The 14,238-nt window shown below is 42.4% G+C and overlaps 1 protein-coding gene across 1 annotated transcript; it reads left to right on the top strand.

Annotated features, from left to right (window-relative positions):
- Window positions 1-256: 256 nt before the first annotated feature.
- On the top strand, window positions 257-10,783 carry MTERF2 (mitochondrial transcription termination factor 2). The gene is made up of 3 exons (XM_012532915.3): window positions 257-445; window positions 2,174-2,294; window positions 9,316-10,783. Exon 3 carries the CDS (start codon window positions 9,344-9,346, stop codon window positions 10,529-10,531), a length of 1,188 nt encoding a protein of 395 aa, XP_012388369.2. The 5' UTR covers window positions 257-445; window positions 2,174-2,294; window positions 9,316-9,343; the 3' UTR covers window positions 10,532-10,783.
- The last annotated feature ends 3,455 nt before the right edge of the window (window positions 10,784-14,238 follow it).

Genomic DNA, 14,238 nt, shown 5'->3' with positions numbered 1-14,238 from the left:
ATTTCTACCCTTTTTTTCTCCCGGGCTAGTGACACTCCCCAAGGGACAAAAGGACTGAAACTCCAAGTTCTCTAAAATACTGGCAGGGAAAGGGTGAGAAAACGCCGGAAGCAATAGTTGCCGGCCAGAGGCGCTGTTCCCCGGACAGCCGACTCGCACGCTGGCCCCCTCCGCTCCGCCTGGCCCCGCCCCGCCGCGTCAGGAGGGTCACGTAGCCTGCGACCCGCGCCCTGATTGGCTGCGTTGGGAGCTCTAGGGCGTGTCTGTGGGTTCCGCGAAGCGGGGCCGGAGCTGCTGAGGGGAATTGGCTGGCGGCTTGGTACCCTGGCCCCTGTTCCCAGGCCTCGGGAGGACGCCAGGCTGCGGGGAGCCTCGGCCTGGGGAGGGGGGTAGGACGGAGCCAGAGACCCGGAACTCGCGCCTTGTGCAGAGTGGACGCCGACAGGTGAGTCGCCCCGGTCCTGCGCCCCTGGGGGTGATCGTCTCCGGCCGCACAGCGGCCGAGAGGCTGGAGTCGGGAGCTGCCCACCGTGAAGCCAGACTTCCCGCCAGCTGCTCAGCTCCGCCTGGCTGGCTCGGGAGCTGGGTGGACGCTGGGGCGCGGCAGGTCGGAAGTTTCTCTGGATATGAGCGCAGGCCCCACATGATGGTGCGGCTTTCGATCGCTCCCCAGTATCCTCTGCTTTGGGCCCTCGTTTTTCCTTTCTTACAAACATTGGGGTTAATTTGAAACTGTCAGCAGGTCGTACATGTTATAAAAGTAGAAGTTAACTGAATTACCGGTGTTTGTCGAGGGAACCGTGTTATGAAAATTGTGCATATTACAGAAGTGGGTTTCACTCCTCAAAAACGCTTAAGAAACATGAAGTATTAGAAAATAAACCACGTTGTGATTTAGAAAACATTTACCTGGATCATTGCTATGTGCAGAGCACAGGGCTAAGAGCAGGACTCAGCTAAGCTGTTGGGTTTGAATCCAAGGTCTGCCCTTTATTAGCTGATCAACCTTGGGCTACTTTACGTGCATCTGTTAACTCATCTTTAAAATGGGTTGCTGTGGTGGTTTAATGAGTTTCTGAATGCTTTGTCATTTATGGTATTAATTAATTTAACCTTCACAATCACCCAGGATGTAATCTTCACGAACACCTAGTGATGCCATTTTCCTGGTGCTTAAACTGAGGCACAGAGAGGTGAAGTGACTTCCTCAAGTCACAGCACAACTAATGACCAGGAATTAAGCCCAGGCAGCCCACAGCTTTACCCACTACATTAAGTTGTAGTGAACTTGGTTTGTCATTGAGTTTCAGTTGACAGATACTGATTTTGTTTCTGTGGACCAAGTTCTTTGCTGGGTACAGGGGATAAAGTAGAAGAGCACGCAGACCCTGCTTTCCAGGTGCTTGCAATCTGGTGCAGGTTGTTCATAGACTGCAGGGTGCTCATGAACCCTGCTAAAGTCTTTTGCAAAATGTGAGTATGGGTCCTTTTCTGGAAAAGAGAGGGAGTGTGGCTCACACCGTGTTCTCTGGTGGGTCTGTGATTCATTTTAGCAGAAAAGCTAGTATCTAGCATAATGCCTGACACACAGAATGAGCCAAACAAACAAAAACAAAAAAAACTGGTTGAATGAATGAAGAACTTACAGGAGTGTAAGTGCCACAGTAGGGTCAAGAGCAGGGTGCTGTGGAAGAGCACACATGAAAGTCACCTGCCCAGGAATGCCTCCTAGAGTCAGCAGTGCCAGCCAGGTGAAAGGTAGGGAAGCAATTCATTGGAACATGGCAGTAAACGTTTCTGCCCTCATGGAGGGTGAGACAGAAACCACTCATGAACAGCTGCAGCTATGACAAGTGGCACATAGGAACAGTCCATGGTGATAAGAGAGCCTGTCGGGGGACAGGAAGCCTCATCTATTCATGAAGGGCAGGGAACTTTCCCTGAGAAAGTGACACTTAGACCTAGGAGTTAGGAGCATTGTGGGCATAGGGGTTAGCCCTCAGTCTTCAGAGACCCAGTGATGGGAACAGGTAAAGCACCAGGGGCAGAAAGGAAGCTGGTGCAGCTGGTGTAGGCAGAGGGGGACAGGAGATTTGGGTGGTGACAAAGCCTAAGACAAAGAGGCCTTGCAGGCCATGGTAAGGCTTTTTTACTTTGTGTCTTTATCCTAAAGTGCCATCGGAAAGTTATTGCAGGGAGGTGACAAGATCACATTTTGAGAAGAAGCTGGAAAGAAGCCCAAGTGGATTAAGAAGCCCCGGATGAGGACAGGATCTCTGGGGAGAAACTCTAAGGTAAGAAGAGGAGAGGGCCTAGAACCAAGCCTTGAAGATGAGCCTGCAGAGGAGACAACTAAAGGACAGTCAGGAGTGTAGGAAGGAAGGAGGAGAACCAGGGGAGTGGGAGGTTTTGGAAGTCAGGTATGAGTATTTCACAGAGAAAGTGGTCACCTATGCTGAAAACTGCCTGTGTCAAAAGAGGGAGGAACTAAAACTACTCACTGGCTTTAATCACATGAAAGTTGTCTTTATGGGAAGTTGTATACATAGGAAGAGAGGAAATGGAAAGAAAGAAGGAGCTGCAAGAATTAACCTGAGGGGAAGAGAAAAACGGGATTTTAGTTGGAGGGGCAGTGAGAGAAAGAGCCACTGAGGTGAAGGGTGGGAACCTCAGAGAGGAGGATGCAGCTGAAGGAGTGAATACATGAGAAAGGGCTCTAGACACTTCAGGCCAGAGAGGCTGGGATCAGCACAGGAGCAGGAATTACCCTGCATGATGAAAGATGTCATTGTAGGGAAGGGGAGATAGCAGAAGGTTTATGTTTGGTATGATGAATTGCACTCCTTTCTTTGTACAAGTTAGAGGCAAGGATATTGGTTGAGAGTGAAGGAGAGAATGGGTGTCAGGGGAAGCTGGAGGTCTGAGTTGAGAAGATTTGACATAGTTGTTGGGGGATGTGAAAGAGTGAGTTGACCAGAGATTGTTTTAGGATGGTCTGGCAGAGGGAGCCAAGTATATAGCAAAGGCCGGATTAGCCACCTGGCTCATTCAGGGAATTGCAAAAATAGTAGGGGAGTGAGGACAGAGGCTAGCTAGAAACAGAAACTACATTAAATACAGTATAACAAAGGAGGCATCACAAATCATGGGGAAGGAAAGGATTGTTCAAACATGGTGCTTAGAGATAGCTAACCTATTGATAAAATCTATTTACATTCTTAGCTCACAATCAGAAATTTCAAATGAATTAAAGGAGCTAGCTTTTAAAATTCAAACAAAGGTCAGGTGCCTTCAATGTGGCAGAGGAGTAAGACGTGGAGATCACCTTCCTCCCCACAAATACATCAAAACTACATCTACATGTGGAACAGCTCCTACAGAACACCTACTGAATGCTGGCAGAAGACCTCAGACTTGCAAAAGGCAAGAAACTCCCCACGTACCTGGGTAGGGCAAAAGAAAAAAGGAAAAACAGAGACAAAAGAACAGGGATGGGACCTGCACCTCGGGGAGGGAGCTGTAAAGGAGGAAAAGTTTCCACACACTAGGAAGCCCCTTCACTGGTGGAGACGGGGGGTGGGCACGGGGGGGAGCTTCGGAGCCACAGAGGAGAGCACAGCAATAGGGGTGCAGAGGGCAAAGCGGAGAGATTCCCGCACAGAGGATCGGTGCCGACTCTCACCAGCCTGAGAGGGTTGTCCACTCACCCGCCAGGGCGGGCGGGGGCTGGGAGCTGAGGCTCGAGCTTTGGCGTTCAGATCCCAGGGAGAGGACTGGGGTTGGCTGCGTGAACACAGCCTGAAGGGGGCTAGTGTGCCACAGCTAGCCAGCAGGGAGTCTGGGAAAAAGTCTGGAACTGCCTAAGAGGCAAGAGACCATTGTTTTAGGGTGCGCAAAGAGAGGGGATTCAGAGCACTGCCTAAATGAGCTCCAGAGATGGGCGCGAGTCGCAGCTATCAGCACGGACATCAGAGACAGGCATGAAATGCTGGGCTGCTACTACAGCCACCAAGAATCCTGTGTGCGAGCACAGGTCACTATCCACACCTCCCTTCCCGGGAGCCTGTGCAGCCCGCCACTGCCAGGGTCCCGTGATCCAGGGCCAACTTCCCTGGGAGAACACACGGCACACTTCAGGCTGTTGCAATGTCACGCCGGCCTCTGCTGCTGCAGGCTTGCCCCACATTCCATACCCCTCCCTCCCCCCCAGCCTGAGTGAGCCAGAGCCCCCTAATCAGCTGCTCCTTTAACCCCGTCCTGAGTGAAGGACAGACGCCCTCAGGCGACCTACACACAGAGGTGGGGCCAAATCCAAAGCTGAACCCCAGGAGCTGTGCAAACAAAGGAGAGAAAGGGAAATCTCTCCCAGCAGCCTCAGGAGCAGTGGATTAAATCTCAAGTGCACATGGAACATTCTCCAGGGTAGATCATATCTTGGGTCACAAATCAAGCATTGGTAAATTTAAGAAAATTGAAATCGTATCAAGTATCATTTCCGACCACAACACTGAGACTAGATATCAATTACAGGAAAAAATCTGTAAAAGATACAAACACATGGGAGGCTAAATAATATACTACTAAATAATGAAGAGATCACTGAAGAAATCAAAGAGGACATCAAAAAAATACCTAGAAATAAATGACAATGAAAACATAATGACCCAAGACCTGTGGGATCCAGCAAAAGCAGTTCTAAGAGGGAAGGTTATAGCAATACAATCCTACCTCAAGAAACAAGAAATGGGACTTCCCTGGTAGCTCAGTGGTTAAGAATCTGCCTGCCAATCCAGGGGACACGGGTTTGAGCCCTGGTTCGGGAAGACCCCACATGCTGCAGAGCAACTAAGCCTGTGCGCCACAACTACTAAGCCTGCTCTCTAGAGCCCGCAAGCTACAACTACTGAATCCCACGCGCCTAGAGTCCATGCTTCATGACCAGAGAAGCCACTGCAATGAGAAGCCCGCCCACCACGATGAAGAGTAGCCCCCGCTTGCCACACTAGAAAAAGCCGGCACGCAGCAACGAAGACTCAAAGCAGCCAAAAACAGAGAAAGAAACAAGAAACATCTCAAATAAACAACCTAACCTTACACCTAAAGCAATTAGAGAAAGAAGAACAAAAAATCCCCAAAGTTAGCAAAAGGAAAGAAATCATACAGATCAGATCAGAAATAAATGAAAAAGAAATGAAGGAAACGATAACAAAGATCAATAAAACTAAAAGCTGGTTCTTTGAGGAAATAACCAAAATTGATAAACCATTAGCCAGATTCATCAAGAAAAAAAGGGAGAAGACTCAAATCAACAGAATTAGAAATGAAAAAGGAGAAGTAACAACTGACAATGCAGAAATACAAAGGATCATGAGAGATTACTATAAACAACTCTATGCCAATAAAATGGACAACCTGGAAGAAATGGACAAATTCTTAGAAAAGCACAGCCTTCTGAGACTGAACCAGGAAGAAATAGAAAATATAAACAGACCTATCACAAGCACTGAAATTGAAACTGTGATTTAAAATCTTCCAGCAGACAAAAGCCTGGGACCATATGGCTTCACAGGCGAATTCTATCAAACATTTAGAGAAGAGCTGACACCTATCCTTCTCAAACTCTTCCAAAATATAGCAGAGGGAGGAACACTCGCAAACTCATTCTACAAAGCCACCATCACCCTGGTATGAAAACCAGACAAAGATATCACAAAGAAAGAAAACTACAGGCCAATATCACTGATGAACGTAGATGCAAAAATCCTCAACAAAATACCAGCAAACAGAATCCAACAGCACATTTAAAGGATCATACACCATGATCAAGTGGGATTGCAACGATTCTTCAATATATGCAAATCAGTCAATGTGATAAATCATATTAACAGAATCCAACAGCACATTTAAAGGATCATACACCATGATCAAGTGGGATTGCAACGATTCTTCAATATATGCAAATCAGTCAATGTGATAAATTATATTAACAAATTGAAGGAGAAAGGCCATATGATCATCTTAATAGATGCAGAAGACGTTTTCGACAAAATTCAACACCCATTTTTTGACAAAAACTCTCCAGAAAGTAGGCATATAGGGAACTTACCTCAACATAATAAAGGCCATTTATGACAAACCCACTGCCAACATCATTCTCAATGGTGAAAAACTGAAACCATTTCCACTAATATCAGGAACAAGACAAGGTTGCCCACTGTCACCACTATTATTCAACATAGGTTTGGAAGTTTTAGCCACAGCAATCAGAGAAGAAAAAGAAGTAAAAGGAATCCAAATCGGAAAAGAAGAAGTAAAACTGTCACTGTTTGCAGATGACATGATACTATACATACAGAATCCTAAAGATGCCACCAGAAAACTACTAGCGCTAATCAATGAATCTGGTGAAGTAGCACGATACAAAATTAATGCACAGAAATCTCTTTCATTCCTATACCCTAATGATGAAAAATCTGAAAGAGAAATTAAGGAAACTCTCCCATTTACCACTGCAACAAAAAGAATGAAATATATAGGAATAAACCTACCTAGGGAGACAAAAGATCTGTATGCAGAAAACTATAAGACACTGATGAAAGAAATTAAAGATGATCAAACAGATGGAGAGATATACCATGTTCTTGGATTGGAAGAATCAACATTGTGAAAATGACTATACTACCCACAGCAATCTACAGATTCAGTGCAATCCCTATCAAACTACCACTGGCATTTTTCACAGCACTAGAACAAAAAAATTTCACAATTTGTATGGAAACATGAAAGACCCCGAATAGCCAAAGCAGTCTTGAGAAAGACAAACAGAGCTGGAAGAATCAGGCTCCCTGACTTCAAACTATACTACAAAGCTACAGTAATGAAGACAGTATGGTACTGGCACAAAAACAGAAATATAGATCAGTGGAACAGGATAGAAAGCCCAGAGATAAACCCATGCACATATGGTCACCTTATCTTTGATAAAGGGGGCAAGAATATACAATGGAGAAAAGACAGCCTCTTCAGTAACTGGTGCTGGGAAAACTGGACAGCTACGTGTAAAAGAATGAAATTAGAACATTCCCTAAAACTATACACAAAAATAAACTCAAAATGGATTAAAGACCTAAATGTAAGGCCAGACACTATAAAACTCTTAGAGGAAAACATAGGCAGAACACTCTGTGACATAAATCACAGCAAGATCCTTTTTGACCCACCTCCTAGAGAAACGGAAATAAAAACAAAAATTAAAAAATGGGACTTAATAAAACTTAAAAGCTTTTGCACAGCAAAGGAAACCATAAAGAAGACGAAAAGACAGCCCTCAGAATGGGAGAAAATATTTGCAAATGAAGCAATTGGCAAAGGATTAATCTCCAAAATATACAAGCAGCTCATGTAGCTCAGTATCAAAAAAACAAACAGCCCAATCCAAAAATGGGCAGAAGACCTAAATAGACATTTCTCCAAAGAAGATATACAGATTGCCTTCAAACACATGAAAGGATGTTCAACATCACTAATCATGAGAGAAATGCAAATAAAAACTACAATGAGGTATCACCTCACACCAGTCAGAAAGGCCATCATCAAAAAATCTACAAACAATAAATGCTGGAGAGGGTGTGGAGAAAAGGGAACCCTCTTGCACTGTTGGTGGGAATGTAAATTGATACAGCCGCTATGGAGAACAGTATGGAGGTTCCTCAAAAAACTAAAAATAGAACTACCATACGACCCAGCAATCCCACTACTGGGCATATACCCTGAGAAAACCATAATTCAGAAAGAGTCATGTACCACAATGTTCATTTCAGCTCTTTTTACAATAGCAAGGACATGGAAGCAACCTAAGTGTCCACTGACAGATGAATGGATAAAGAAGATGTGGCACATATATACAATAGGATATTACTCAGTCATAAAAAGAAACGAAACAGTTATTTGTAGCGAGGTAGATGGACCCAGAGACTGTCATACAGAGTGAAGTAAGTCAGAAAGAGAAAAACAAATACCATATGCTAACACATATACATGGAATCTAAAAAAAAAGAAAAAAAATGGTTCTGAAGAACCTAGGGGCAGGACAGGAATGAAGACACAGACATAGAGAATGGACTTGAGGAAACGGGGAGTGGGACGGGTAAGCTGGGACGAAGTGAGAGAGTGGCATGGACCTATATACACTACCAAATGTAAAATAGATAGCTAGTGGGAAGCAGCTGCATAGCACAGGGAGATCAGCCTGGTGCTTTTTGTCCACCTAGAGGGGTGGGATAGGGAGGGTGGGAGGGAGATGCCAGAGGGAGGAGATATGGGGATGTATGTATAGGTATAGCTGATTCACTTTGTTATACAGTAGAAACTAACACACCATTGTAAAGCAATTATACTGTAATAAAGATGTTAAAAAAAAGCAGGGACTGAAAAATAAATTTCAAACAAAAATATAGAAGCAAATAGGGATGAATTTTTATCTTCTCATCTGATGCATAAAAGCAATAGGAATCCTAAAGGAAAGGGAAACTTCCCTGATCCTTTGACCAATTAAAATTAACCGATTTGTCCTGACACATGCTACACAGTGTATGAAGCTTGAAGACATTATGCTAAGTGAAATAAGCCATGGTCACCATTCCACAGCTAACCTGATTTTCTATGGCTTCACTAGGGCAGTCACATGGCATTCCTCATTTTACCTGGCTGAGACTTATTTTAATTCTAGATTTATAAAAAAGTTTTTCACATAATTCTCATAAAAAGCATACATTTATTCACTCATTTTAGAGAAAACAAATTCACTTATTTTGATAATAGTTATTTAGCAAAAGAATATTTACTCTAAAATATAAAATTAGAGTTGACACCCCTCCTTAAAAAGTATTTGCTTCAGCTAAACATCAGCTTGAAAATGTAAAATGTTAAAACAAAAAAAAGTGGGTGTGTGTAAATAGCATATGTGTCCTAAACCTGAACGTATCAGAGTTGAAAGGGAATGTGTGTCAAAATAACATTTGAGGTTTGTGAATCTTTGAACTCCTTGTGGTTTTGCTACTGGTCTGTAAAATGGAACTAACTACTGCACGAGGTTGTTGCAAACTCAGACAATGTATTTATAAAGTTTAAGATGTGAAGGAGTGTATTACAGTTACTTCATCAGTTATTTAAGAGGCTCTATTTAATATACTCCACATGAGTTGTCTAATTTAAGTCCGTTTTATTTCCATGCTTACTACTTACAGCTCAAATTTGTGTTTGTATTCTGAAAGTCAACACCCTTTATGTTAAAAACCTGTATTTTCTTTGATATAGGTATGATGAGTACCTTCTGAGTCTCAGGATGGTGGGAATTAGCCAGTGGATTGCAGGCATGTTGTGGAAGTTGCTGATGAGATCCCAGCCCTGCAGGCTCTGTTCTTTCAGAAAGATGCTATCAGCTCCAAAATACACACCTTTTCTAGCATCCTTCACCTATACAACTGATAATCAGTCAAATAGAGAAAATAAAAAGACAGTAGAAAAGCTCTATAAATTGTCAGTTGACCTCAGGAAAATTCGAAGATTAAAAGGATGGGTACTTCTGGAGGATGAAACCTATGTTGAAGAAATTGCAAATATTTTACAACAGCTAGGTGCCGATGAGACTGCTGTAGCCAGTATCTTGGAACGCTGCCCAGAAGCAATTAAATGCAGTCCACCTGCTGTTAACACCCAGAGGGAACTCTGGCAGTCGGTTTGCAAGAACGAGAAAGAGTTAGTTAAGTTAATAGAACAGTTTCCAGAATCTTTCTTTACTGTTCAAGACCAGGAAAACCAGAAGCTGAATGTCCAATTCTTTCAAGAGTTGGGATTCAAAAATGTGGTCATTAGTAGGTTTTTGACAACTGCACCTAATATTTTTCACACTCCTATTGAGAAGAATAAGCAAATGATAAATGTTCTTCAAGAGAGTTATCTAAATTTAGGTGGCTCTGAGGTCAACATGAAAGTTTGGCTACTAAAATTATTAAGCCAAAACCCATTTATTTTGTTAAATTCTTCTGCATCTATAAAGGAAACACTAGAATTTCTCCAGGAGCAGGGTTTTACACACTTTGAAATTCTCCAACTTCTCTCCAAACTCAAAGGATTTCTGTCTCAACTTTGCCCAAGAAGTATACAGAACAGTATGTCCTTCTCTAAAAATGCTTTTAAATGTACTGATCATGACCTGAAGCAATTAGTTTTGAAATGTCCTGCCCTTTTATATTATTCCGTTCCAGTTTTGGAAGAGAGAATTCAGGGATTATTGAAAGAAGGAATTTCCGTAGCTCAGATAAGAGAGACGCCAAAGGTTCTTGAATTAACGCCACAAATAGTACAGTACAGGGTAAGGAAACTGAATTCCTTAGGCTATAGAATAAAGGATGGATATCTAGCATATCTAAATGGAACAAAAAAAGAGTTTGAGGCTAACTTTGGTAAAATTCAGGCCAAAAAAGGTAGGCCATTATTTAATCCTGTGGCACCATTAAATATTGAAGAGTAACTTGCTGACTGATGCTTCTATCAGTGCTGAGTAAAACCGAGTAGCAAAAACTTAAGTGATTCAGGCATACTGTGGGCACCAGTAATTTTAAGAACCTACTTAGCTTCTGAGTTGTGTTTAAATGACCTCTAAGTAGAAAATTTCTCACTCAGTTGCTGTACTTAAAAATATAAATTGCATTTATTTTAAATAAAGTTTGTAATTTTGACCTTGAGCTATTTTAAAAAACTATTAAATGGTCTATCAGTGTGATATTTTATAAGTGGGTAATTTCTAAGAAACTGACAAGTGCACTCCATTCAAAGTATGGATACATTTTTACTCATATAGCACATTTCACCTGGGATGCAGACCCAGCCTTCTTTCTCACCACCAGCTCTAAAACATCACTCTACTATGGTGTGAATTCTGTAGCTTAGTGTTTAGTGAAACATTAGCAAACTTCTAATACATTTTTGTGGAGGAAGTTGATTTCATCTCCAGGTTGGAATAAGGGAATATCTTTGAGAACCAAGTATTGCCCATCAAAAGGAATAATTAGAGCTTATTTGTGTGGTTTAAAATTGACTATTTTATCTCATGAAACACTTTTATGTGCATTTATTACTTTCCCCTTTTTATAGATGAGGAAACAAGCTTAGAGAGCCATCCAGCTGCCACATGCCAGAGCCCAGATTTACTAAGATCTCTCTTCTGTTCAAACCTTGTGAACAGAAAAAGGATTGCTTATGAGTTGGCATAAGAAAAGTCACTCCTACCTGACATGCTAAAAGAGTACCAACTACAAATTTAGGGATTTTTATGAAAACATCTCTGTAAAATTCCTTAAATTTGAAATGATCTAATTTGTATAAACTTTCTGAAAATCCAGGTCTGACTGTAAACTATGAAAGGTAAAGTGTGTGATGGTTGGTACTGATTTTAGTTAGGTTTCAAGTTTCTATTTCTAAACTTTGTTCCAAGATAAATATTATGCAAATAAAGACTGGCTCACTTTCAGCTGTGGAGTTTGAACTCTAACAAATACACAAACAATTGACCCTTGACACTCAAACATCTGCGCTATGTGTGCGTGGCCTTAAGTGATGAAAAAATTATGAAAAATGCAGGCCACATCTTCACTCTATTCCTTCATTCAGCAAATGCAGGTAACTCTCACTCTCCCAATCTGTTAAGTTCCTTAGTTAGGAAAGCGAAAGGTATCTCTGTGCAGCACCTACTAAGTGCTGGGCATGTTGTGCTTTACAACTCTAAGAGCTGAGTACCACTGTTTATTGTTCTAACAGATGAGGACATTCAGGCACAGAGAGGGTAAGTCACTTACTCAAAGTCACACAGAAATGTCTGTTCAAGAGAAAGCATGGCAGCCAGTATAGTCGGGGCAGAGTTAAGTGATGGGAAGAGTGACACAAGATGAGCATCACAGGTCCATCTAAGGAACAGGATCTCATTCTAAATGTGATGGGAAACACTTTGGCAGATTTTAATTTATGCTGACGAAATTATCAGCAGTGCTTTCACCCTCAAAAGTATCTCAGTTTGGAATACATTACACATTATACGGTCACCTTGGTAGTTCTATGTTAGATGTCAATTTTGAGATGCCTACAAGAATCTGAGCAGAGATTTCAAATAGAAAAATGGTGAAGTCTGGAGTAGTGAGAAATCAGGACTGGAGATACAGATAATCAGGGATCATCTGCATATCTATGGTATTTAAAGCTATAGCTCTGGGTGAGACTGCCAGAAAGAAGATAGATTTGGAGTAGTGGCTGACCAAGCCTAGAAAGGATTGACCAGAGTAAGTCTGCCAAGAAAAGAGGGCATTTTCAATAATATTGAATACCATGGGGAGGTCAACTAAGATAAGGAGAAGTGACTAGTGGATCTGGCTAAAGGGAAATCATTGGTTGGCCCTATCAAGAGTGATTCTGGGGGATTCCCTGGTGGTGCACTGGTTAAGAATCTGCCTGCCAATGCAGGGGACACAGGTTTGAGCCCTGGTCCAGGAAGATCCCACATGCTGCAGAGCAACTAAGCCCGTGCGCCACAACTACTGAGCCTGCCACGAGCTCATGAGCCACAACTACTGGAGCCCACGTGCCTAGAGCCCATGCTCTGCAACAAAAGCCACCGCAATGAGAAGCCCACATACTGCAACAAAAGAGTAGCCCCCACTCACCGCAACTAGAGAAGGCCCACACACAGCAACGAAGAGCCAATTCAGCCAAAAATAAATAAATAAATTTTTTAAAAAAAGTAATTCTGGTGGAATGAGAAAGGTAAGAAGGCAGCTAGAGTGGGTTGAAAGAATAGGAGATGAGGGCTTCCCTGGTGGTGCAGTGGCTAAGAATCCGCCTGCCAATGCAGGAGACATGGGTCAGAGCCCTGGTCCAGAAAGATCCCACATGCTGCGGAGCAACTAAGCCCATGCGCCACAACTACTGAGCCTGTGCTCTAGAGCCTACAAGCCACAACTACTGAGCCGATATGTCGCAACTACTGAAGCCTGCGTGCCGAGAGCCCATGCTGTGCAACCAGAGAAGCCACCGCAATGAAACCTGCACACTGCAATGAAGAGTAGCTCCCGCTCTACTCAACCAGAGGAAGACCGCACGTATCAACAAAAACCCAACGCAGCCTAAATAAATAAATATATTAAAAAAAAAAAAAGAATAGAGGAAGAGTCAGAGACTATATAGTTTTTCAAGAAGTTTTGCTGCAAAAGGAAGCAGAAAAATGGAGATTATGAGATTAATTTTTCTTTAAAGAGTGGAAAATGTTTATATGCCGATGGGTATGACCCAAGGAGAGAGAGATGGATGAGATGGAAAATCAATTAATTTTAAGGATTAATATCCTTGAGGAAGTGAAGGTGGACTGACTTCGGATAAAAGCAGAGCTACTAGTCCTGGTCCACAGAGCATGGGAACACATGCAGGCAGGTTGATAGAGTGTGCACTGTGAAAGGCAGGAGTCTTACTGTCTGGTTGCCTCTTTTTACAGAGAGATTTAGAATGGGAGGAGGGGAGTATAGCAGGAGAGATGGAAAGAGGAGGTATGAAATAGTCACTTTGAGGAGTAGGAAAGTAAACAAACATGAAGGTATAAGAAAGTTTAGCAGAGTTGAGTGGCCATGTGTGCTTTGTGGCCATGAAGAGCTTTGTCAGTACAGCAGCAAATGGGGCAGTTATGGTTACAGAAATGCATTTGTAGCTTACCCTAATTTGAGAAGTTTAAACTAAAATAAATCCACATTCATGGTCAAACATGCAGTATACTGACCTGTCCTTTAGACCAAATCCTAGTCCGTTATCTTTTAGCCCTTGTACCTCTGCCTTTTTCTATTCTTGCATTCTTACTCAGATCTTCCTACAAATAAAATTTTAGATTTTCAAAAACAACGTAACAGGGGGAGATATCCTTACATAAAACACTAGAGTCAAATTTCATTTCCTCTGTGAAAAAAAGGCTATAACAAAATACATGATTTCCTTTAAACAGTTTATGTATAAATTCATATCTGTGGCAAAATGTAATTAGCTGCCAAAGTAAATATGATCACCCAGATGACTTCCAGTGAGCTCAAATCAGACAGCCTGGTAAATCAAGCATACAGGCAGCACTAATGCCAGCAGCGGAATGAAGGACTAGCTACTGAGTAGTCCCCTTTGTTTCTGGACATAAGATGGAGAGGTTCTGACTTA

This window comes from Orcinus orca, chromosome 11, assembly GCF_937001465.1.
Source record: "Orcinus orca chromosome 11, mOrcOrc1.1, whole genome shotgun sequence".
NCBI lineage: Eukaryota > Metazoa > Chordata > Mammalia > Artiodactyla > Delphinidae > Orcinus > Orcinus orca.
The sequence above is the reverse complement of the archived record's forward strand: the minus strand, read 5'-3'. Positions and strand labels throughout refer to the sequence as shown.

What these genes read in the sequence shown, in the direction of transcription:
- MTERF2 (XM_012532915.3), top strand. Translation starts at nt 9,344, where the DNA reads ATGGTGGGAATTAGCCAGTGGATTGCAGGCATGTTGTGGAAGTTGCTG.